Source organism: Salvelinus alpinus, chromosome 21 (assembly GCF_045679555.1).
Source record: "Salvelinus alpinus chromosome 21, SLU_Salpinus.1, whole genome shotgun sequence".
Taxonomy (NCBI): Eukaryota; Metazoa; Chordata; class Actinopteri; order Salmoniformes; family Salmonidae; genus Salvelinus; species Salvelinus alpinus.
Genome location: NC_092106.1, coordinates 17,040,727 through 17,066,589, shown reverse-complemented (window position 1 = coordinate 17,066,589; position 25,863 = coordinate 17,040,727). Strand labels below are relative to the sequence as shown.

General features: G+C 42.9%; 1 protein-coding gene across 1 annotated transcript; it reads right to left on the bottom strand.

Moving 5' to 3' along the window:
• Positions 1-16,266: 16,266 nt before the first annotated feature.
• Positions 16,267-18,024, bottom strand: LOC139547522 (olfactory receptor 4K5-like). The gene is made up of 2 exons (XM_071356385.1): positions 17,444-18,024; positions 16,267-16,285 (listed from the first exon to the last, which is right to left on the bottom strand). Exons 1-2 carry the CDS (start codon positions 18,022-18,024, stop codon positions 16,267-16,269), a joined length of 600 nt encoding a protein of 199 aa, XP_071212486.1.
• Between the last annotated feature and the right edge of the window lie 7,839 nt (positions 18,025-25,863).

Sequence of the window (25,863 nt, the reverse complement as noted above, 5' to 3'; positions counted from 1 at the left end):
ACATCACGTCTTTGGCGCCCGGGGTACAGCGGGCTAACTGCCTTGCTCAGAGGCAGAACGACAGATTTTTACCTTGTTAGTTCAGGGATTCGACTCTCTAACCACTAGGCTACCTGCCGCCACGTTTGGTCGACCAATAGAAATGCAGGAAAGAAGCAATAGATGCCCCCAAAAATGTAGGGAGGACCCACAGAAAACACTGCCAGATTATGTCCCCACCACACTTCTAAAACCAAAGTTGACTCAAATGATGTCAATTAGCCTATCAGAAGCTTCTGAAGCCATGACATCATTTTCTGGAATTTTCCAAGCTGTTTAAAGGCACAGTCAACTTAGTGTATGTAAACTTCTGACCCACTGGAATTGTGATGCAGTGAATTATAAGTGAAATAATCTGTCTGTAAACAATTGTTGGAAAAATTACTTGTGTCATGCACAAAGTAGATGTTCTAACCGACATGCCAAAACTATAGTTTGTTAACAAGACATTTGTGGCGTGGTTGAAAAACGAGATTGATTGACTCCAACCTAAGTGTACGTAAACTTCCGACTTCAACTGTATATGTGGAAGATGTGCAGTATCATATCTGCATTGTATAATCAGAAATAAACAGCCCAAAAAAGAAGTACAGCAAAGAGGCTGTATGTGGGGTACAATTGTAAAGTGTTACAAAAGTATCTATATCCACAGTAAAACGAGTTCTATATCGACATAACCTGAAAGGCAGCTCAGCAAGGAAGAAGCCACTGCTCCAAAACCACCATAGAAAAGCCAGACTACGGTTTGAAACTGCACATGTGGACAAAGATCGTAATTTTTGGAGAAATTTCCTCTAGTCTGATGAAACAAAATAGAACTGTATTTTCACTATATATTTCACCTCTTGGAGATGTCATTCGAAAACATAATGTTAACTTTCACTGCTATGCGGATGACACACAGCTGTACATTTCAATGAAACATGGTGAAGCCCCAAAATTGCCCTCGCTAGAAGCCTGTGTTTCAGACATATGGAAGTGGATGGCTGAAAACTTTCTACTTTTAAACAAAACAGAGATGCTTGTTCTAGGTCCCAAGAAACAAAGAGATCTTCTGTTAAATCTGACAATTAATCTTGATGGTTGTGAAGTCGTCTCAAATAAAACTGTGAAGGACCTCGGCGTTACTCTGGACCCTGATCTCTCTTTTTACGAACATATCAAGACTGTTTCAAGGGCAGCTTTTTTCCATCTACGTAACATTGCAAAAATCAGAAACTTTCTGTCCAAAAATGATGCAGAAAAATTAATCCATGCTTTTGTTACTTCTAGGTTAGACTACTGCAATTCTCTACTTTCCGGCTACCCGGATAAAGCACTAAATAAACTTCAGTTAGTGCTAAATACGGCTGCTAGAATCCTGACTAGAACCCAAAAATTTGATCATATTACTCCAGTGCTAGCCTTCCTACACTGGCTTCCTGTTAAGGCAAGGGCTGATTTCAAGGTTTTACTGTTAACCTACAAAGCGTTACATGGGCTTGCTCCTACCTATCTTTCCGAGTTGGTCCTGCCGTACATACCTACACGTACGCTACGGTCACAAGACACAGGCCTCCTAATTGTCCCTCGAATTTCTAAGCAAACAGCTGGAGGCAGGGCTTTCTCCTATAGATCTCCATTTTTATGGAATGGTCTGCCTACCCATGTGAGAGACGCAGACTCGGTCTCAACCTTTAAGTCTTTACTGAAGACTTATCTCTTCAGTAGGTCATATGATTGAGTGTAGTCTGGCCCAGGAGTGTGAAGGTGAACGGAAAGGCTCTGGAGCAACGAACCGCCCTTGATGTCTCTGGCTGGCCAGTTCCCCTCTCTCCACTGGGATTCTCTACCTCTAACCCTATTACAGGGGCTGAGTCACTGGCTTACTGGTGCTCTTTCTTGCCGTCCCTAGGAGGGGTGCGTCACTTGAGTGGGTTGAGTCACTGATGTGATCTTCCTGTCTGGGTTGGCGCCCCCTCTTGGGTTGTGCCGTGGCGGAGATCTTTGTGGGTTATACTCGACCTTGTCTCAGGATGGTAAGTTGGTGGTTGAAGGTATCCCTCGAGTGGTGTGGGGGCTGTGCTTTGGCAAAGTCGGTGGGGTTATATCCTTCCTGTTTGGCCCTGTCCGGGGGTATCATTGGATGGGGCCACAGTGTCTCCTGACCCCTCCTGTCTCAGCCTCCAGTATTTATGCTGCATTAGTTTATGTGTCGGGGGGCTAGGGTCAGTTTGTTATATCTGGAGTACTTCTGTCTATTCCGGTGTCCTGTGTGAATTTAAGTATGCTCTCTCTAATTCTCTCTTTTTCTCTTTCTTTCTCTCTGAGGACCTGAGCCCTAGGACCATGCCTCAGGACGACCTGACATGATGACTCCTTGCTGTCCCCAGTCCACCTGGCCGTGCTGCTGCTCCAGTTTCAACTGTTCTGCCTGCGGCTATGGAACCCTGACCTGTTCACCGGACGTGCTACCTGTCCCAGACCTGCTGTTTTCAACTCTCTAGAGACCGTAGGAGCGGTAGAGATACTCTTACAGTTTTTTTGGATTGCTTACACACTAAAATTAAAAGTAGTACACTATTAGCAAAACCTTACACTCAAGAAGCAAAACATCAGCCCATATTTGCACAACTATAAGCACATTGTCAACCTCACACTTGTTGCAAAACTCTACACACAGTGATTTGCAAAACACTAAACACACTTAACATACATTACACACAAAAATCTATCATGAAGTCACGTCCTTGCAATACCAAAGCACTGACTGTCAAATTACCACACCGTCCAACCAATTGGTTCAACACAGTCATCAGGTGTGCAAACACTCGTTTGCTTAATTGTAGACACACCAATCAGGTGTATAAGCACTATAAAAAGCAGCAGGTGAGTTCATCGGTCTTCAAGCACAATGGAAAGAGTCAGAGAAAGAGTAAGACGAGGAGGAGGAGGAGGACGAGGAGGAGGACGACGAGGAGAACGAGGAGGACGAGGAGAACGAGGAGGACGAGGAGAACGAGGAGGACGAGGAGGAGGACGAGGAGGAGAACGAGGAGGACGAGGAGAACGAGGAGGAGGAAGAGGAAGACAAGAATGTGCTCAAAGAGGACCGAATCTGACAAATGAGATCCGCGCAACACTGGTTGACCATGTTGTCAACCACGGCCTGACGCTGAGGGAGGCTGGACTGCGAGTACAGCCAAATCTAAGCCGATATACAGTGGCAAGTGTGATGAGAACATTTCGACTGGAAAATAGGTATTGTAAAAATATCATATCAAAAACATCTGCACGGTTTCAGTAACTGCTTACAGTACTGTATTCTATGCACTATCAGCACTTCTGTTACCTTTTCCTGTGAAATTACTGTACTATTGTATACTCTTTTTTTTTCTACATAGGATTGAGGGTCAGGGACGACAAGGGGGAAGGCCTCCTATGTTCACAGAACAGCAAGAGAGGGAGATAGTAAACATGGTTTTGGCCAACAATGCTATAACACTCAAGCAGCTCCAAGTTAACATTGTCAATAACCACGTCATTTTCAACGATATCCATCAGGTCTCAACATCAACACTGGCACGCATTCTAAAAAAAAAACATATTCAAATGAAGCAAATTTATTGAGTGCCTTTCGAGCGCAATTCCGAAAGGGTGAAACAACTGCGGCATGATTATGCAGAGGTATGTATTCACTTTAGCAGTGTGATCTTGCATACTGTCTCATAATCTTATACTGCACTGTAATATGTATACTAGATCTACACTGAACTACACAATTTTGCCTGACACTGTTTTTCAGAGAGTTTTACGAATGGATGGAGAGGAGATCCAGCATGAGTTCATTTACGTAGATGAGGCTGGGTTCAACCTGATGAGAACACGAAGGAGGGGAAGAAACATCATTGGCCACAGGGCTATAGTCAATGTCCCAGGGCAACGTGGGGGTAATATAACACTCTGTGCAGCCATTACACAGAATGGGGTCCTCCACCGCCATGCCCATATGGGCCCTTACAACACAGCACTCATACTTACATTCTTGGACCAATTGCACAACATAACAGCAGCAAATCAAATCGATCATATGCAATACATTGTTGTCTGGGACAATGTGTCTTTCCACCGCTCTGCTCTGGTTCAGAACTGGTTTCAGCAACATCCACATTTCACCGTCCTATATCTTCCACCATACTCTCCATTCCTCAACCCCATAGAAGAGTTTTTCTCAGCATGGAGGTGGAATGTATATGATCTCCGTCTCCAGGCTGAGGCACCCCTCATCCAAGCCATGGAGGAGGCCTGTGACCAGATGGAGGTAGCAGCAATGCAAGGATGGATTCGTCATTCAAGACGTTTCTTTCCAAGGTGTCTTGCTAATGACAACATTGCCTGCGTGGTTTGATGAAATTCTCTGGCCAGATCCAACTAGGCGAAGAGACAATGTCTAGTTATTTTTATTTTTATTTTTTTGAACTTACAATACGTAAAGTGACGTTTGGTTACAGTATTATGAATCTCCATGTCAACATTTTGGGCGTGTTGAGAAATAAATGAGTTTCTTCAGTCTGCAACATTGGTCTTGTGTAGTGTTTGGTGAATTGACATTATATTTGTACTTTGTTGATAGTAGCCTATTCTAATCATAGGGAAGTAGAAGTGCTAAAAGTGTTTTAGGTTTATCACAGCAGAGTGTAACTCGTGCAAACAGAGTATAGTAATGTGAAACGTGTGTGTTTCATATGGTAACAAAGTGTGGTTTTTAAAAAGAAGTGTATAGTTTTTACAAGAGTGTTTAATTTTGCAAAGGATCTGTAGTGTTTTGCTAATTGGGTGTGTGGTTGTGCTAATTGTGTGTAGTGTTTTGAAAACACGGGCCCTGTTCTGAAAATCGTGCTTAAGCAATCAAAAAAAACTGTAATGATCGGCTATGAAAAGCCAACTGACATTTACTCCTGAGGTGCTGCACCCTCGACAACTACTGTGATTATTATTATTTGACCATGCTGGTCATTTATGAACATTTGAACATTTTGGCCATGTTCTGTTATAATCTCCACCCGGCACAGCCAGAAGAGGACTGGCCACCCCTCATAGCCTTGTTCCTTTCTAGGTTTCTTCCTAGGTTTTGGCCTTTCTAGGGAGTTTGTCCTAGCCACCGTGCTTCTACACCTGCATTGCTTGCTGTTTGGGGTTTTAGGCTGGGTTTCTGTACAGCACTTTGAGATATCAGCTGATCTACGAAGGGCTATATAAATAAATTAGATTTTATTTTATTTGTATGGCTATAAGGGGAGGCTTGCAAGCCGAAGAACACCATCCCAACCGTGAAACAAGGAGGTGGCAGCATCATGTTGTGGGGGTGATTTGCTGCAGGAGGGACTGGTGCACTTCTCAAAACAGATGGCATCACGAGGGAGGAAAATGATGTAGACATATTGAAGCAATATCTCAAGACATCAGTGAGGAAGTTAAAGCTTGGTCGCAAATGGGTCTTCCAAATGGACAATGACCCCAAGCATACTTCCAAAGTTGTGGTAAAATGGCTTAAGGACAACAACGTCAAGGTATTGGAGTGGACATCACAAAGCACTGACCTCAATCCTATAGAAAATTTGTGGGCAGAACTGAAAAAGCATGTGCGAGCAAGGAGGCCTACAAACCTGACTCAATTACACCAGCTCTGTCAGGAGGAATGGGCCAAAATTCACCCAACTTATTGTGGGAAGCTTGTGGAAGGCTACCCCAAAATGTTTGACCCAAGTTGAACAATTTAAAGGCAATGCTACCAAATACTAATTGAGTGTATGTAAACTTCTGACCTACTTGGAATGTGATGAAAGAAATAAAAGCTGAAATAAATAATTCTCTCTTCCATTATTCTGACATTTCACATTCTTAAAATAAAGTGGTGATCCTAACTGACCTAAGACAGGGAATTTTAGGATTAAATGTCAGGAATTGTGAAAAACTGAGTTTAAATGTATTTGGCTAAGGTGTATGTAAACTTCCGACCTCAACTGTATGTGTGGGGACCCTCTAGCCTGGTAATTTACACTGTAGAAGAAGTATGTGACATCACCAATGTGCTGGGCTGGCAAAGCTATCATATCTATCATTAACTCTTTAGCAGGAGTTTGTGTGCTATGTATTGTGCACCATGTACAAGAAAGAAATGGTTCAGTGAAACCAATCCAAATCCTCTGACAAAGGAACGGTTTCCCAGACCATATAACCTAACCAGGGAAAACAAAGAATAACTCAGGACCCTAAGTCATAGATACAGTGGGGAGAACAAGTATTTGATACACTGCCGATTTTGCAGATTTTCCTACTTAAAAAGCATGTAGAGGTCTGTAATTTTTATCATAGGTACACTTCAACTGTGAGAGACGGAATCTAAAACTAAAATCCCGAAAATCACATTGTATGATTTTTAAGTAATTAATTAGCATTTTATTGCATGACATAAGTATTTGATACATCAGAAAAGCAGAACTTAATATTTGGTACAGAATCGTTTGTTTGCAATTACAGAGATCATACGTTTCCTGTAGTTCTTGACCAGGTTTGCACACACTGCAGCAGGGATTTTGGCCCACTCCTCCATACAGACCTTCTCCAGATCCTTCAGGTTTCGGGGCTGTCGCTGGGCAATACGGACTTTCAGCTCCCTCCAAAGATTTTCTATTGGGTTCAGGTCTGGAGACTGGCTAGGCCACTCCAGGACCTTGAGATACTTCTTACGGAGCCACTCCTTAGTTGCCCTGGCTGTGTGTTTCGGGTCGTTGTCATACTGGAAGACCCAGCCACGACCCATCATCAATGCTCTTACTGAGGGAAGGAGGTTGTTGGCTAAGATCTCGCAATACATGGCCCCATCCATCCTCCCCTCAATACGGTGCAGTCGTCCTGTCCCCTTTGCAGAAAAGCATCCCCAAAGAATGATGTTTCCACCTCCATGCTTCACGGTTGGGATGGTGTTCTTGGGGTTGTACTCATCCTTCTTCTTCCTCCAAACACGGCGAGTGGAGTTTAGACCAAAAAGCTCTATTTTTGAATCATCAGACCACATGACCTTCTCCCATTCCTCCTCTGGATCATCCAGATGGTCATTGGCAAACTTCAGATGGGCCTGGACATGCGCCTGCTTGAGCAGGGGGACCTTGTATGCGCTGCAGGATTTTAATCCATGACGGCGTAGTGTGTTACTAATGGTTTTCTTTGAGACTGTGGTCCCAGCTCTCTTCAGGTCATTGACCAGGTCCTGCCGTGTAGTTCTGGGCTGATCCCTCACCTTCCTCATGATCATTGATGCCCCACGAGGTGAGATCTTGCATGGAGCCCCAGACCGAGGGTGATTGACCATCATCTTGAACTTCTTCTATTTTCTTCTATTTTCTAATAATTGCGCCAACAGTTGTTGCCTTCTCACCAAGCTGCTTGCCTATTGTCCTGTAGCCCATCCCAGCCTTGTGCAGGTCTACAATTTTATCCCTGATGTCCTTACACAGCTCTCTGGTCTTGGCCATTGTGGAGAGGTTGGAGTCTGTTTGATTGAGTGTGTGGACAGGTGTCTTTTATACAGGTAACGAGTTCAAACAGGTGCAGTTAATACAGGTAATGAGTGGAGAACAGGAGGGCTTCTTAAAGAAAAACTAACAGGTCTGTGAGAGCCGGAATTCTTACTGGTTGGTAGGTGATCAAATACTTATGTCATGCAATAAAATGCAAATGAATTACTTAAAAATCATACAATGTGATTTTCTGGATTTTTGTTTTAGATTCCGTCTCTCACAGTTGAAGTGTACCTATGATAAAAATTACAGACCTCTACATGCTTTGTAAGTAGGAAAACCTGCAAAATCGGCAGTGTATCAAATACTTGTTCTCCCCACTGTATATATTAAAACCTAGGCCCAGAGCTATTCCTGCTCAGGTAAAAGTGAAGACCCTTATTGTCACTCTTGGATATCCTAGACCTTCAGTACACTTTCAGGGTCTACACTCCCAGAGACGATGACAGAAGGTGTGTGTCACAAATGGCACTCTATTCCCTATATAGTGCACCACTTTTGACCAGAGGGCTCTGGTCAACATAGGGAATAGGGTACATGTTGGTATGCAATCAAGACAAGCCGTGCCTCTCCTTCAGCCCCTTAGGTCTCTACAGGTAATTAGGTGCATTAATTGGGTCCCAGGGAACGATGTGATAGAGGGGACTAATGACCACGTACCTAATGACTCAAATAAACATGTTTTTTATGCTCTTGTTATTGGCTTATTTTTTCGAGTACATGACCAATATGTGTTATACATACAATACATCATCATTAACCTTACTGTATTATTTTATTCAGTGGGTCAAACATATCTGCACAGTGACCTTAAAAAAACAAGATTGGTGTGTGGTTGTCCCACCTAGCTATTTTAAGATGAATGCACTAACTGTATGTCGCTCTGGATATGAGCGTCTGCTAAATTACTAAAATGTAAATGGGTATCTGGTCCGCCGATTTCTCAATTAAAACCAAATAAAGTATATGCAGTATATTTGTTAGTATCTGGAATTTGTTAGGACAGAATAAGCTATCCATATTTGACAACAGGTTTCTCTTGTGTCCCAGGTAGTTGCCTTTCTGGTATGACTTGACATTTCTGAGGAATACCAAAACTAGTCATCTGTCAGATAGCTGGCACACAGATATCATGTTACATACAGTAGATCAACTGGCCCTCAGAAAATTTCAGACAAAATATTGTTTTTTTTCATGCTACATTATTTCTCTAGATTTCTCTCTCAAAATGTGAAATAATCGCCAAGCTTGTACTGTATATACCATACAGGGCCTATTTTCCATTAGGGATGGACGAAATGGTACCAGGTGGGCTACAAGGTGGGCTTACTTTTTATACATTTACATCCAGTGTATCAATCCAGACAACTTTGCATTTCTAGATTTGTTACTTACTTAGACTGAACTCCTGCCTGTCCTGACCTCGAGCCTGCCTATCGGGACCTCGAGCCTGCCTATCGCCTGGTACTGTTTGGACTCTGACCTGGTTTATGAACTCTCGCCTGTCCCCGACCTGGTTTTTGCTTACCCTTTTGTTATAATAAATATCGGAGCCTCCTGTGTCTGCCTCGGAGCCTCCCATCTGCCTCCTTTGTCTGCAATTGGGTCTCGCCTTGTGCCCTTGTAGTACAAACTGGCCATGACAGACCCAGCAGACTTGGACCAGCTTCGTCACGTTGTCTCCCTGGAGGGAGTCACCATTGGGAGGCATGAGGAGCAACTTCAGGACCTCTTGGAAGGGCTTTGTTCCCTTACGGAACGCCACGACCAAGGGTTCAAGGCCATATCGGAGCAAATCTGTGAATTAGCTAATAGGCAGCATGCCACATTTGAGACCTCCCAACCACCGCGTAACCTTTCTACTACTCGTGGATTTGTTCAACCTTCCCCGGATCCCAAAAAACCCAGCTTACCTCCTCCGGAGCGTTATGCAGGTGATCCTGGTACCTGCCGGCGTTGCTTTCCCTGAGTTCCCTCATTTTCAAACTCCAGCTCTCTTCATTCCCGTCGGCGACACAGCCGTCTTTGAGACATCCCCCTAAGCAAAGCCTCGGATGTCTCTGCCGTTCCCACTGAGTACGATGACCTCCTGGAGGTCTTCAGTAAGGCACGTGCTACTTCTCTTCTCCCGCACCATCCTTATGATTGTGCCATTGATCTCCTCCCAGGCACCACAACACCTCGTGGTCGGCTATATTCTCTATCTGGCCCGGAGACCAAGGCCATGGAGGAGTACATAGAGGAATCTCTGACAACTGGAGGCATCCGTCCGTCTGCATCTCCTGCCGGCGCAGAGTTGTTCTTTGTGGAGAAGATGGACAAGGCCCTGCGTCTGTTCATTGATTACCGGGGTCTGAATGATATAACGATCAAGAATTACCCCTTACCACTCCTCTCCTCGGCTTTCGAACATCTCCAGGGGGCACCATTTTTTCCAAGCTGGACCTTCGGAATGCCTACCACCTGGTTTTGATACGGGAAGGAGATGAGTGGAAGACAGCATTTAACACAGCCAGTGGACATTATGAGTACCAGGTCATGCCATTTGGACTCGCCAACTGTCTTCCAGGCTCTGTTTTTTCCCCGGTTTGCCCAAGAACACGTTCTTCATGTCAGACAAGTCCTTAAGCGCCTCATGAAGAACCAATTGTTTGTGAAAGCTGAGAAGTGTGAAATCCACCGCTCTAGCCAGTGGAGGCACTGGCTGGAAGGAGCAGAGCAGCCATTCTTGGTTTGGACCGACCAAAAAATGTGGAATATCTCCGTACAGCCAAGTGCCTTATCTCCAGGCAGGCCCGGTGGGCTTTATTGTTTACAGGATTCAACTTCACCATTTCCTACTGCCCAGGGTCCAAAAATGAGAAGCCTGACACCCTCTCCGCCTATACAGTTCCTCTGCCACACACTCGGTCTCCAAAACCATTCTCCCTACCTCATGCCTTGCGGCTTCAGTGGGTTGGGGTATTGAAACCTTGGTCCGCATGGCACAACGTTACCAGCCTAAACTTGAAGGGGGCACGGCTAACCGGTTATTTTTCCCTAACTCTGTCTGGTCCCGTGTCCTGGAATGAGCTCATTCCTCCAGGCTGACCTGTCATCCAGGTTCCCGTCGTATGCTAGCCTTCCTCCGACAACGTTTCTGGTGGCCCACAATGGTTCCTGATGTATCTGCCTTCGTCGCCACGTACACTGTGTGTGCTCAGAACAAGACTCCACGGCAAGCTCCTTCTGGCCTCCTTCAGCCGCTACCTGTCCCTCATCACCTCTGGTCCCATATCTCTCTGGACTTTGTCACTGGGCTCCCTCCGTCTGATGGCAACACTGTCATTCTGACGGTAGTGGATCGGTTCTCCAAGGCCGCCCATTTCATCCCTCTCCCCAAACTGCCCTCTGTCAAGGAGACGGCCCAGCTTATGGTGCAGCACATCTTCCGGATCCATGGACTCCCGGTGGCCACGGTCTCCAACCAGGGTCCTCAGTTCTCGTCTCTGTTCTGGAAGGCATTCTGCACCCTTATTGGGTCGTTAGCCAGCCTGTCCTCTGGATTCCATCCCCAATCAACGGCCAGTCGGAGCGAGCTAACCAGGACCTGGAAACCACCCTAAGATGCCTGGTCTCAACCAATCCTAATACCTGGAGCCGACAACTGTTCTGGGTGGAGTATGCCCGGAACACCCTTCCCTATTCAGCCACGGGACTCTCCCCTTTTGAGTGTTCAATGGAGTATCAGCCTCCGCTCTTCCCAGAACAAGAGCAGGAGGTCAACGTACCCTCGGCCCAGATGTTTGTCCTCCGCTGTCGACGTACCTGGAGAAGAGCTCGGGCGGCAAACATCTGCCTCCTGTATCTGCATTTGGGTCTCGACTTGTGCCCTTATAGTACGATAAAGCAGTTTTTGGCAAAACTGTAAATGTAAGTAAGGAATTCAAAGTAATGAACTTCTGTTTTTTATTATATATATTATAATAATCATTTATTACATTTGTAAAGTGCTTTTCATTATAAAATAATAATCTCAAAGTGCATAAAAAGATAAACAAATCATGAAAGCAACAATCAAAGTCTAGAAAGAAGGGACGACTCATAGAGATGAGTCTTAAGGCCTACTTTAAAGGTAGTCAATAGAGATCAGCAAGTGAATAAAAGGTAAATGACAATTTTATACAAATCAGCAAATGTTATACAAGTCTGATTTTTAACATCCTCACCTCCATTCATTATTGCACCTACTGTATAAGTCTCTCTAATTCTCTCCTTCTCTCTTTCTTTCTCTCTCTCGGAGGACCTGAGCCCTAGGACCATACGTCAGGACTACCGGGCATGATGACTCCTTGCTGTCCCCAGTCCACCTGGCCTTGCTGCTATTCCAGTTTCAACTGTTCTGCCTGCGGTTATGGAACCGCCACCTGTCCCAGACCTGCTATTTTCAACTCTTAATGATCGGCTATGAAAAGCCAACTGAAAATTATTCATGATTATTATTTGACCATGCTTGTCACTTATGAACATTTTGAACATCTTGGCATAGTTCTGTTATAATCTCCACCCGGCACAGCCAGAAGAGGACTGGCCACCCCTCATTTTTATTTATTTATTTATTTAACCTTTATTTAACCAGGTAGGCAAATTGAGAACACGTTCTCATTTACAATTGCGACCTGGCCAAGATAAAGCAAAGCAGTTCGACACATACAACAACACATAGTTACACATGGAGTAAAACAAACATATAGTCAATAATACAGTGAAAAAATAAGTCTATATACAATGTGAGCAAGTGAGGTGAGATAAGGGAGGTGAAGGCAAACAAATATATGTATAAATAAATAAAAATATAAAAAGGCCATGGAGGCGAAGTGAATACAACACAGCAAGTAAAATAAAAACTAAAAACACTGGAATGGTTGGTTTGCAGTGGAAGAAAGCGCAAAGTAGAGACAGAAATAATGGGGTGCAAAGGAGCAAAATAAAAAAATAAAAAAATACAGTAGGTAAAGAGGTAGTTGTTTGGGCTAAATTATAGATGGGCTATGTACAGGTGCAGTAATCTATGAGCTGCTCTGACAGCTGGTGCTTAAAGCTAGTGAGGGAGATAAGTGTTTCCAGTTTCAGAGATTTTTGTAGTTCGTTCCAGTCATTGGCAGCAGAGAACTGGAAGGAGAGGCGTCCAAAGGAAGAATTGGTTTTGGGGGTGACTAGAGAGATATACCTGCTGGAGCGCGTGCTACAGGTAGGTGCTGCTATGGTGACCAGCGAGCTGAGATAAGGGGGGACTTTACCTAACAGGGTCTTGTAGATGACCTGGAACCAGTGGGTTTGGCGACGAGTATGAAGCGAGGGCCAGCCAACGAGAGTGTACAGGTCGCAGTGGTGGGTAGTATATGGGGCTTTGGTGACAAAACGGATGCCACTGTGATAGACTGCATCCAATTTATTGAGTAGGGTTTTGGAGGCTATTTTGTAAATGACATCACCGAAGTCGAGGATTGGTAGGATGGTCAGTTTTACAAGGGTATGTTTGGCAGCATGAGTAAAGGATGCTTTGTTGCGGAATAGGAAGCCAATTCTAGATTTGACTTTAGATTGGAGATGTTTGATGTGAGTCTGGAAGGAGAGTTTACAGTCTAACCAGACACCTAGGTATTTGTAGTTGTCCACATATTCTAAGTCAGAGCCGTCCAGAGTAGTGATGTTGGACAGGCGGGCAGGTGCAGGCAGCGATCGGTTGAAGAGCATGCATTTAGTTTTACTTGTATTTAAGAGCAATTGGAGGCCACGGAAGGAGAGTTGTATGGCATTGAAGCTCGCCTGGAGGGTTGTTAACACAGTGTCAAAAGAAGGGCCAGAAGTATACAGAATAGTGTCGTCTGCGTAGAGGTGGATCAGAGAATCACCAGCAGCAAGAGCGACATCATTGATGTATACAGAGAAGAGAGTCGGTCCAAGAATTGAACCCTGTGGCACCCCCATAGAGACTGCCAGAGGCCCGGACAACAGACCCTCTGATTTGACACACTGAACTCGATCAGAGAAGTAGTTGGTGAACCAGGCGAGGCAATCATTAGAGAAACCAAGGCTGTCGAGTCTGCCGATGAGGATGTGGTGATTGACAGAGTCAAAAGCCTTGGCCAGGTCAATGAATACGGCTGCACAGTATTGTTTCCTATCGATGGCGGTTAAGATATCGTTTATGACCTTGAGCGTGGCTGAGGTGCACCCATGACCAGCTCTGAAACCAGATTGCATAGCGGAGAAGGTATGGTGGGATTCGAAATGGTCGGTAATCTGTTTGTTGACTTGGCTTTCGAAGACCTTAGAAAGGCAGGGTAGGATAGATATAGGTCTGTAGCTGTTAGGGTCAAGAGTGTCCCCCCCTTTGAAGAGGGGGATAACCGCAGCTGCTTTCCAATCTTTGGGAATCTCAGACGACACGAAAGAGAGGTTGAAGAGGCTAGTAATAGGGGTGGCCACAATTTCAGCAGATAGTTTTAGAAAGAAAGGGTCCAGATTATCTAGCCCGGCTGATTTGTAAGGGTCCAGATTTTGCAGCTCTTTTAGAACATCAGCTGACTGTATTTGGGAGAAAGAGAAATGGGGAAGGCTTGGGCGAGTAGCAGAGGGGAGGGCAGTGCTGTTGTCCGGGGTAGGGGTAGCCAGGTGGAAAGCATGGCCAGCCGTAGAAAAATGCTTATTGAAATTCTCAATTATAGTGGATTTGTCGGTGGTGACAGTGTTTCCTATCTTCAGAGCGGTTGGAAGCTGGGAGGAGGTGTTCTTATTCTCCATGGACTTTACGGTGTCCCAGAACTTTTTGAATTTGTGTTGCAGGAAGCAAATTTCTGCTTGAAAAAGCTAGCCGTGGCTGTTCTAACTGCCTGTGTATATTGGTTTCTGGCTTCCCTGAAAAGTTGCATATCACGGGGGCTGTTCGATGCTAATGCAGAACGCCATAGGATGTTTTTCTGTTGGTTAAGGGCAGTCAGGTCAGGAGAGAACCAAGGGCTATATCTGTTCCTGGTTCTAAATTTCTTGAATGGGGCATGCTTATTCAAGATGGTGAGGAAGGCATTTTTAAAAAATGTCCAGGCATCCTCTACTGACGGGATGAGATCAATATCCTTCCAGGATACCCCGGCCAGGTCGATTAGAAAGGCCTGCTCGCTGAAGTGTTTCAGGGAGCGTTTGACAGTGATGAGTGGAGGTCGTTTGACCGCTGACCCATTACGGATGCAGGCAATGAGGCAGTGATCGCTGAGATCTTGGTTGAAAACAGCAGAGGTGTATTTGGAGGGCAAGTTTGTTAGGATGATATCTATGAGGGTACCCGTGTTTACGGAATTGGGGTGGTACCTGGTAGGTTCATTGATAATTTGTGTGAGATTGAGGGCATCAAGCTTAGATTGTAGGGTGGCTGGGGTGTTGAGCATGTTCAAATTTAGGTCGCCTAGCAGCACGAGCTCTGAAGATAGATGGGGGGCAATCAGTTCACATATAGTGTCCAGAGCACAGCTGGGGGCAGAGGGTGGTCTATAGCAGGCGGCAACGGTGAGAGACTTGTTTTTAGAGAGGTGGATTTTTAAAAGTAGAAGTTCAAATTGTTTGGGAACAGACCTGGATAGTAAAACAGAACTCTGCAGGCAATCTTTGCAGTAGATTGCAACACCGCCCCCTTTGGCCGTTCTATCTTGTCTGAAAATCTTGTAATTGGGGATGAAAATGTCTGAATTTTTGGTGGTCTTTCTTAGCCAGGATTCAGACACGGCTAAAACATCCGGGTTGGCAGAGTGTGCTAAAGCAGTGAACAAAACAAACTTAGGGAGGAGGCTTCTCATAGCCTGGTTCCTCTCTAGGTTTCTTCCTAGGTTTTGGCCTTTCTAGGGAGTTTTTCCTAGCCACCGTGCTACACCTGCATTGCTTGCTGTTTGGGGTTTTAGGCTGGGTTTCTGTACAGCACTTCGAGATATTAGCTGATGTACGAAGGGCTATATAAAATAAACTTGATTTGATTTGATTTCATTCTTCAAAGTAGCCACCTTTTTCCTTGATGACAGTTTTACACATGTTTGGCATTCTCTCAACCAGCTTCACCTGGAATGCTTTTCCAACAGTCTTGAAGGAGTTCCCATATGCTGAGCACATGTTGGCTGCTTTTCCTTCAATCTGTGGTCCAACTCATCCCAAACCATCTCAACTGGGTTGAGGCCAGGTCATCTGATGCAGCACTCCATCACTCTCCTTCTTGGTCAAATAGCTCTTACACAGCCTGGAGGTGTGTTGGGTCACTGTCCTGTTGAAAAACAAATGATAGGAAAAGGGGGATACCTAGTCAGTTGTCCAACTGAATGTATTCAACTGAAATGTGTCTTCTGCATTTTACCCAACCCCTCTGAATCAAAGAGTTGCGGGGGGCTGCCTTAATCGACATACACGTCTTTGGCGCCCGGGCTACAGTGGGTTAACTGCCTTGCTCAGGGGCAGAACGACAGATTTTTACCTTGTTAGCTCAGGGATTCGACGCTCTAACCACTAGGCTACCTGCCGCCCCACTAAGAGCAAACCAGATGGGATGGCGTAACGCTGCAGAATGCTGTGATAGCCATGCTGGTTAAGTGTGCCTTGAATTCTAAATAAATCACAACAGTGTCACCAGCAAAGCACCCCCGCACCCTCACACTTCCTCCTCCATGCTTTACGGTGGGAACCACACATGCGGAGATCATCCGTTCACCAATTCTGCGTATCACAAAAACACGGCGGTTGGAACCAAAAATCTCACATTTGGACTCATCAGACCAAAGGACATATTTCCACTGGTCTAATGTCCATTGCTTGTGTTTCTTTGCCCAAGCAAGTCTTTTTATTATTGGTGTCCATTAGTAATGGTTACTTTGCAGCAATTTGACCATGAAGATCTGATTCATGCTGTCTCCTCTGAACAGTATATGTTGAGATGTGTCTGTTAAAAATTGTAAAGTTGCCTTTACATTTGATCATTTTCATTTATATTAAGAATGTAGAATGTAGATCAACCACCAACAATGATTTTGAGATTCAAAGACTATTATAAATGAAATGAAACTCTGACCACGAAAATGTGCATATGAATATCATAACTGATTGGTAGAAATTGGTAGAAATGGTTTATAAAAAAAAAAGGTAAATATAAATGGTAAATGGTATATAAATTGGCACATAGGGTGTGTCTATATATGGAAATATACATGTAAAAAAATTGACAAATTGATTTGGTCGACCAATAGAAATGCAGGAAAGTAGCAATAGATGCCCGAAAAAATGTAGGGAAGACCCCCAGAAAACCCTGCCAGATTATGTCTCCACCACACATCTAAAACCAAAGTTGCGCCCCTTGATATAGGTATCAAGAAATGAGGCACCATTTAACCTTGCAACAGTTTTGGCAGATTTTACCTTTGTTTTTGTTGACTTCTGACATCAGGAAATCTCCCTGTTGTGTAAAATCATGTAACTAACGTTTCATATCAATGATTTTATGTGCATTACACTTTCTAAAAACTGCCCTTCGAATTTTCTGGAGGTTAAGTCCATATATGAGAGGGTTTAAGACAGGTGGTATAACAAGGAATTGTACAGCCATTGCATTGCGCATATTTAGTGTAATATTTAAATTACTATTCCATCCTTGCAAAGTGTCAAACAGGGTCACTGTGATGAAAATAAACATTGTTATTAAATGTGGCACACATGTCTGTGTAAACTTAATCCTTCCCTTAGCTGACTTTACACAAGTACTTACAATCTGACAGTAAGAAAATACAATGAATAGTATCTGTAAAACATGAACCACTATTACAAATTTGTTCAACATTTGATTGATTGTAATGGGTAAACATGCATGTTTCAGTATAGATGGAATGTCACAGAAGATCTTATCAATGCGAGATCCACACAAAGGAATTCTGACGGCTAAACTAAGTGCTATGAGTGCTATAAATAAAGGATAACCCCAAGAAAATAAGAGTAACTTTCTAACAGTTAAAGATGTCACAATGGTATGGTATAGTAGTGGTCTGCATATTGCCACATACCTGTCGTAAGACATCACTGTTAGAGTAGAAAGTTCACACATGACAGATGTGTATATTACATAGGCTTGAGTGAAACATCCACCATAAGATATCACCTGAACATCTGACTGAAGGTCCAGTAACAACTTGGGGTAGAAACCAGCAGTTCCATACAATCCATTGACACATAGACTACACAGAAAGATATACATGGGCTCATGGAGGCCTTTCTCCTGAATGATTCTTATGATCAGAGTCAGATTCACAGTGATGATGAGAAGGTATGTGATAAGAGACAAGGTAAAATAGACCAATTTGTTGATAAATGTCTCTTGTAAGCCAAAGAGATAAAAGAGCTTGACTTGGGTTGAGTTCTCCATAGCTTTTGTTAATTTTCTTCCTCTGGTCAATGCAGCAATTCTTAGTCCTTACAAGGATTGAGTGTGTATGGATGGGAATGAATTCAAGTGTGAATCATTTGATTCTGTTCAGGCTCAGAAACTTGTGTCCATGAAATGTCTTCTTGCTTGAGAGAGGGATACTGCTTCAGAGAGAGGGATACTGAGGGATACTGCTTCCTGGTAGCCTTTAAATATATCATAGTGTATGATCACATGGGATTGTAGTTTCAGTGTCAACATGTAACCACTCCATAGAGATGGATCTGTATTGAGTTTATGACGAGCAACTAATTGGATTCTATTTACTCTATTTTTGCATTAACCCAGCAAACAGGGGATGTCCTAAGGACATTGGGCAATGTCCCCAGTAGGTCCATTTCAGGCAATGTTTACCAAACTCTGTCCTGGGGACCCCAAGGGGTGCACAAGCATCTTTTTGCCCTAGCACTACATAGCTGATTCAAATAATCAAAGCTTGATGATTAGTTGATTATTTGAATCAGCTGTGTAGTTCTAGGGCAAAAACCAAAACGTGCACCCCTTGTGGTCCACAGGTCAACGTTTGGGAAATGCTGCTTTAAGGGTTTCAGCGAGACGTCCCACTGATGTTCTGAGAACATTAAAGGAATATTAAAGCATGACATTAACCTCGGGACCATAAGAGGGCGTTCAGTACAGATACCGGGTTGGTCACAGTATAACGTTATGATAAGGTATACCGAACAAAAATGTAAACGTAACATGCATCAATTTAAAATATTTTACCTGGTTACATGAAATACATGAATTAGGCCCTAATCTATGTATTTCACATGACTGGGAATACAGATATGCATCTGTTGGTCACAAATATAGTACCTTAAAAAAAGGTAGGGGTGTGGATCAGAAAATATTCAGTATTTGGTGTGACTTCTATTTGCCTCATACAGCGTGACACATCTCCTTCGCATAGAGTTGGCCAGGCTGTTGATTGTGGAATGTGGAATATTTTCCCACTCTTCTTCAATGACTGTGCAAAGTTGCTGGATATTGGCGGGAAGTGGAACACGCTGTCGTACCTGTCGATCCAGATTATCCCAGACATATCTGGTGAGTATGCAGACCATGGAAGAACTGGGACATTTTCAGCTTCCAGAAACAGTGTACAGATCCTTGCAACATGATCCTTGCAACGTTGCCGAATGTGATCATACACTACGATATATTTATTATGCTCAAACATGAGGTGATGGCAGCAGATGAATGGCACGACAATGGACCTCAGGATCTCGTTACAGCATCTCTGTGCATTCAAATTGCCATCAATAAAATGCAATTGTGTTCATCCATAGCTTATGACTGCCCATACCATAACCCCACCACCACCGTGTTCACAACGTTGACATCAGCAAACTGCTCTTCCACACGATGCCATACACGTGGTCTGCAGATGTGAGGTCGGATAGACCTACACTACCGTTCAAATGTTTGGGGTCACTTAGAAATGTCCTTGTTTTTGAAAGAAAAGCACACTCTGGGATGCTGGCCTTCAAGGCAGAGTTGCAAAGAAAAAGCCATATCTCAGACTGGCCGATAAAAAGAAAAGGTTAAGATGGGCAAAAGTACACAGACACTGGACAGAGGAACTCTGCCTAGAAGGCCAGCATCCTGGAGTCGCCTCTTCACTGTTGACGTTGAGACTGGTGTTTGGCGGGTACTATTTAATGAAGCTGTCAGTTGAGGACTTGTGAGTTGTCTGTTTCTCAAACTAGACACTCTAATGTACTTGTCCTCTTGCTCAGTTGTGCACCGGGGCCTCCCACTCCTCTTTCTATTCTGGTAAGAGCCAGTTTGCACTGTTCTGTAAAGAGAGTAGTACACAGCGTTGTACGAGATCTTCAGTTTCTTGGTAATTTCTCGCACGGAATAGCCTTCATTTCTCAGAGCAAAAATAGACTTACGAGTTTCAGAAGAAAGTTCTTTGTTTCTGGCCATTTTGAGCCTGTAATCGAACCCACAAATGCTGATGCTCCAGATACTCAACTAGTCTAAAGAAGGCCAGTTTTATTGATTCTTTAATCAGAGCAACAGTTTTCAGCTGTGCTAACATAATTGCAAAAGGGTTTTGTAATGAATAATTAGCCTTTTAAAATTATAAACTTGGATTAGCTAACACAGCGTGCCATTGGAACACAGGAATGATAAGGGGCGTCTGTACGGCTATGTAGATATTACATTTAAAAAGTCAACCGTTTCCAGCTACAATAGTCATTTACAACATTAACAATGTCTACACTGTATTCATAATCAATTTTATTTTATTTTAATGGACAAAAAAATTGCTTTTGTTTCAAAAACAAGGACATTTCTAAGTGACCCCAAAGTTTTACATGATAGGATTGAAAAGTGGTGGACATTACTAGAAAATAAATTAATAAAAAGTACAGTTGAAGTCGGAAGTTTACATACACCTTAGCCAAATACATTAAAACTCAGTTTTTCACAATTCCTGACATTTAATCCGAGTTAAAATTCCCTGTTTTAGGTCAGTTAGGATCACCACTTGATTATAAGAATGTGAAATTTCAGAATAATAGTAGAGAGAATGATTTATTTCAGCTTTTATTTCTTTCCACATTCCCAGTGAGTCAGAAGTTGACATACACTCAATTAGTATGTGGTTGCATTGCCTTTAATTTTTTAAAACTTGGGTCAAACGTTTCGGATAGCCTTTCACAAGCTTCCCACAATAAGTTGGGTGAATTTTGGCCCATTTCTCCTTACAGAGCTGGTGTAACTGAATCAGGTTTGTAGGCCTCCGTGCTCGCACACGCTTTTTCAGTTCTGCCCACACATTTTCTGTAGGATTGTGGTCAGGGCTTTGTGATGGCCACTCCAATACCTTCTCTTTGTTGTCCTTAAGCCATTTTGCCACAACTTTGGAAGTATGCTTGGGGTCATTGTTCATTTGGAAGACCCATTTGCGACCAAGCTTTAACTTCCTGACTGATGTCTTGAGATATTGTTCCAATATATCCACATCATTTTCCAAACTAATGATGTCATCTATTTTGTGAAGTTCACTAGTTCCTCCTGCAGCAAAGCACCCCCACAACATGATGCTGCCACACCCGTCCCTCAAAGTTGGGATGGTGATCCTCGGCTTGCAAGCCTCCCCCTTTTTCCTCCAAACATAACGATGGTCATTATGGCCAAACAGTTCTATTTTTGTTAGATTTTTGTTTGATTCTGCTGTGGGGAGACCAATCATAGTCTCTCTGGGTGCTCATTGACTCTGGGGCTGATTAATGTTTTATGGATGCTACCATGGTTTCTGAATTAGGTATTCACACTCAACTTCTCTGTCTGCATGGATGCAAGGGCACTCGACTGCCGCCCTATTGGAAGAGTCACCCATAGCACAGTGCCCATTCATATACGGGCATCAGGAAAACACAGTGAGACCATACAGTTCCTCCTCATCGATTCCCCCGGGCGGAACTGTAGCGGAGAGGAAAACAGCGTCAGACAAGGAAAACAGGCACACCAGGATAACAGGATCTAACAGTACAAACGTCTAGAAGCGTAAACTGACTGAGTAGAGATTACAATCTGGCAGCGTGGAAGTGGCAGGGCTGAGTATTTGTAGAGGTCTTGATTATGGAACAGGTTGTAGCTGGTGGGGATCTGCTCTGACTCCAGCACGCCTGTCTCCACCCACACGAGCACACACAGAGAGAGGGAGAGGGAGAGGGAGAGAGTACTGGGGGAGTGGCGGCAGGTCAAGGAGACACAGGATGAGCAGTAGAGGGCGTTGCAGGAGCAGAAGTGACTTTATTGTCCAGAGACTGAACATTAGCGAGTAATACACTCTGAAGCGGTTGATGGTGTGCCCGCCTCCTGGGTCGGACTAGAAGTCCACTCTGAATACCTCTTATATGGCGGCGGCATCTTGGGGCAGTCTCTGAGATAAGTTCAATTGCCCTGGGAGGTACGAACAAAGAATCTAATTCAGGAAAGTTATTCCTGGTTGTAATGCTGGTGAGTTACCCCCGCTCTGATATCCAAAAGTTATTTACACCATAAATACACCATAATGTAAGAAATAACACACAAAAACATACTGCAAAGTTGCTTAGGCGCTAGAAGCAGAGCTACCATGTCTGTCAGCGCCATCTTTATACTATACTATACTTCACAATAACTTTGTGGTTGAACTTATTTTCTCAAAACCGCACTGCCCCATCAAAATAAAGTTACACTTTCAAACTTGTTGAACTTGCATGGCAGGTGAGCATTTTACATTTAGAATGAAGTCTTTGTTAGAGGGTCTATCCACTCAAGGCTATATCCCCCAAGGGTGGCTGAATACAGGTGAATTACAACAAAATATGTCATTTTAACTAGAAACCCAATGCAGAGAACAGGCAAAATGTTTAATTTTACTTGCACTTGTGTGTGCTACTCTATTGTTGCAAAACAAACATTGTTGCAAAACAAACATAGCTACCCCTGCCACTGAAATAAAATAGTTAAAAACTAGTTTGAGGTGTCTGTTATTGAACTTTGTACTTCCATTGAACCCAATACTGCAATAATGTAGCTCTGCAATAATGTAGGCTAATCCGTAATGTTTATCCTTTTAAGCTGGTAGAAAAAATCATAATACTACCACTACTACAGAGAGGGAAGGGCCAACAAAGCTACAATCAATGGTTGGCTGGTCAATATGTCAATCCAACTCAAGATGCAAGGTTTGTCCAATGACAAGTCTAAATCATTTGATTTACTGCCTGGAGCTATACATAGCCTAATTTGTGCCATTGCTCTAACCATAATTCATACCACCATAAAACGATAAAAATACATAATTTTCAACTGTCAGAATATGAATAAATAATATATGTTAAACTTGGATTTAAAAAAATGTAGTGATTAAATTAAATAGAAATTCACAATGTGGTATTTCTTTTCAGTATTTCTTGTATGTTGTTTATGCGTGTTATATCACTCTAAATGTGTAGCCTACATTAATCCATACTTTCTACATGCATATTATTATTATTGCATCAATGAAATAATGAATTTTATTCAAAGTGGTCGTGAATATCCACTTATTTTGAGATACACTGAGGAGGCCTGGTTAAAAGCACATAGATGTGTTATCACAAGTTATTAACCAACAAAACAACATTTGGGATTCGTGTAAACACAAGCATTATTAACATAATTTATTTGTTGACAGTATTAAGACTATACTCCCAGTGGGAATAATATATATTGAAAGAGTAGCTTTCCATGTTGTTATTCGTTTTTAGAAAGTTCTTAACTGCATAAAGAGTCACATATTTGTTCTATCAATTTCACGCTATAAACTTAATAGTGCACTACTTTGGCTCTGCTCAAAAGTTGTGAACTATATTGGGAATAGGGTGCCATTTGGGATGCCTTCAAGTGTTTTCCTGCTCTGGAAGTCTGCTTCAATTACTCTATTCTTGTAATATTCGCAAATCACAGAAGATGGCGATAGGCAGGGGCACACCATGGGGATGGTAGGGACGTGACCCCCCACATTCTGAGTGCCTTATGGAATATTGTAAGAGGGTCTATATTGAAATCATTCAATTTCTTTTTGTCAAGCAGTCACCAATATATATATATTTTTCATGGTACATGTGACACTGATTCACGCCTGTCTCAATGAGGAGGTCGCAGGGATGCCACTGTCCAAGAACATGGGGATTGTGGCTCAGACGCACAGGGCACGTCTCTCTCCAGAATGAGCTCTCTCCCACCATTTCGTGGGTATTCATTACTTCATAACTTCATTGTGTGCAATGTTTGCTATGTCTATCAATTCCCCATTAGAAATATCACTAGTAGTAGCCTACATTTACTGTCAATTCCCATAATTACTAATCTGTAATGTTTATTTGGTTACGGTAATTTCTGTTAATGCATTGAATATATTATTATTACAGTAATTTACCGTTCTCAATGTCGGAGAGGCCATGTGTTTTGCAGAACTCACAACCTTTGATACACTTGTGAGAAACAAGTTTTGGTTTATTCCATTCCATTTATGAGTTTTGTCAATTTATTCATAGTTTTGTGTTTGAAACTCTCGTGTCAATGTTGAGTAAGGACGCACACCTGTGTCTTTGCTGTCATTAATGTGTTTGACTGTTATTTTATCAAATCAATTTACTGCGTTTCATTATTACGCAATTAAATTAACCATATAACAATTAATTAAGTAGTAATCTTGGGCACCACGGTAAAAGTTTATTTAATGAGTTTTCCAAATGAACTCTTGAAGATATACCGATCTCCTACATCAGTCACAGTCAATTCATTAATTCGTATTTACCTTCAGTCTCATTCTGAACGTCGTTGACTTCAAATCTGCTCGAACACTAGCATCTGCACGAACCCAGGCAGGTAGCCCAGTGGTTAGAGTGTTGGGCCAGTAACTGAAAGGTTGCTAGATCGAATCCCTGAGTTGACAAGGTAAAACTCTGTCATTCTGCCCCTGAACAAGGCAGTTAATCCACTGTTCCTAGGCTGTCATAATTAAAAAATAGTTCTTAACTGACTTGCCTAGTTAAATCAAGAACGAATAAATGATGAAAAAGCAACATACAATTTTGACTTAATTATTTATTAAATACAAACTTCTCCTTAATGCAACCGCGGTGTCAGATTAAAAAAAAAAACTTGACTGAAAAAGCATAATCTGAGCGCTCAGAGACCAATCCAGCCAGAGACATATCCGCCATTTTGGAGTCAACAGAAGTTAGAAATAACACTATATATATTCACTTACCTTTGATGATCTTCATCAGAAGGCACTCCCAGGAATCCCAGACAATAAATGACTGATTTGTTCCATAAAGTCCATCATTTATGTCCAAATAGCCACTTGTTGTTAGCGTGTTCAGCCCAGTAATCCATCTTCATGAGGCGCGAGCACTTCGTCCAGACAAAAACTCGAAAAGTTCCGTTACAGGTCGTAGAAACAAGTCAAACGATGTATGGAATCAATCTGTAGGATGTTTTTAACATAAAACATCAATAAGCTTCCAACCGGAGAATTCCTATGTCTGAGGAAAAGCACTGGAATGAGAGCTAACTCTGTCGGGAGCGCTCATCACAAGCCTGAGACACTCTGCCAGACCACTGACTAAAACAGGTCTCATGAGCCCCTCCTTTATAGTAGAATCCTCAAACCAGTTTCTAAAGACGGTTGACATCTAGTGGAAGCCGTATGTACACCTTGACTCCATAGACACTGTGTATTCGGTAGGCCAAGCTCTTGAAAAACAACAAACCTCAGATATCCCACTTCCTGGTTGGATTTTTCTCAGGTTTTCACCTGCCATATGAGTTCTGTTATACTCACATACATTATTCAAACAGTTTTAGAAACTTCAAAGTGTTTTCTATCCAATAGTAATAATAATATGCATATATTAGCATCTGGGACAGAGTAGGAGGCAGTTCACTCTGGGTACGCTATTCATCCAAAAGTGAAAATGCTGCCCCCTATCCCCAAAAAGTTAATTAAATAATCACACAGAACTACATAAATTGTCAGGACATGCGTGAAGGGCTGTAGAAAGTCAGGCGCAAGAGAGTAGATAGTTGGTAGCAAAACGCAGCCTTTTATTTGGCGACCTAAAAGCACATGGCACAAACTAACACGAAATACAAATAAGGGTTTAACATAACCCAGGTTAACCAGCCTAACGTGCACATACATGAACAGATAGACAATACCACACAAAGACATGGGGAAAACAGAGGGTTAAATACACAACACATAATGAGAGAAATGAG

Coding starts and splice junctions, on each gene's coding strand:
- LOC139547522 (XM_071356385.1), bottom strand. CDS start 18,024: ATGGAGAACTCAACCCAAGTCAAGCTCTTTTATCTCTTTGGCTTACAA.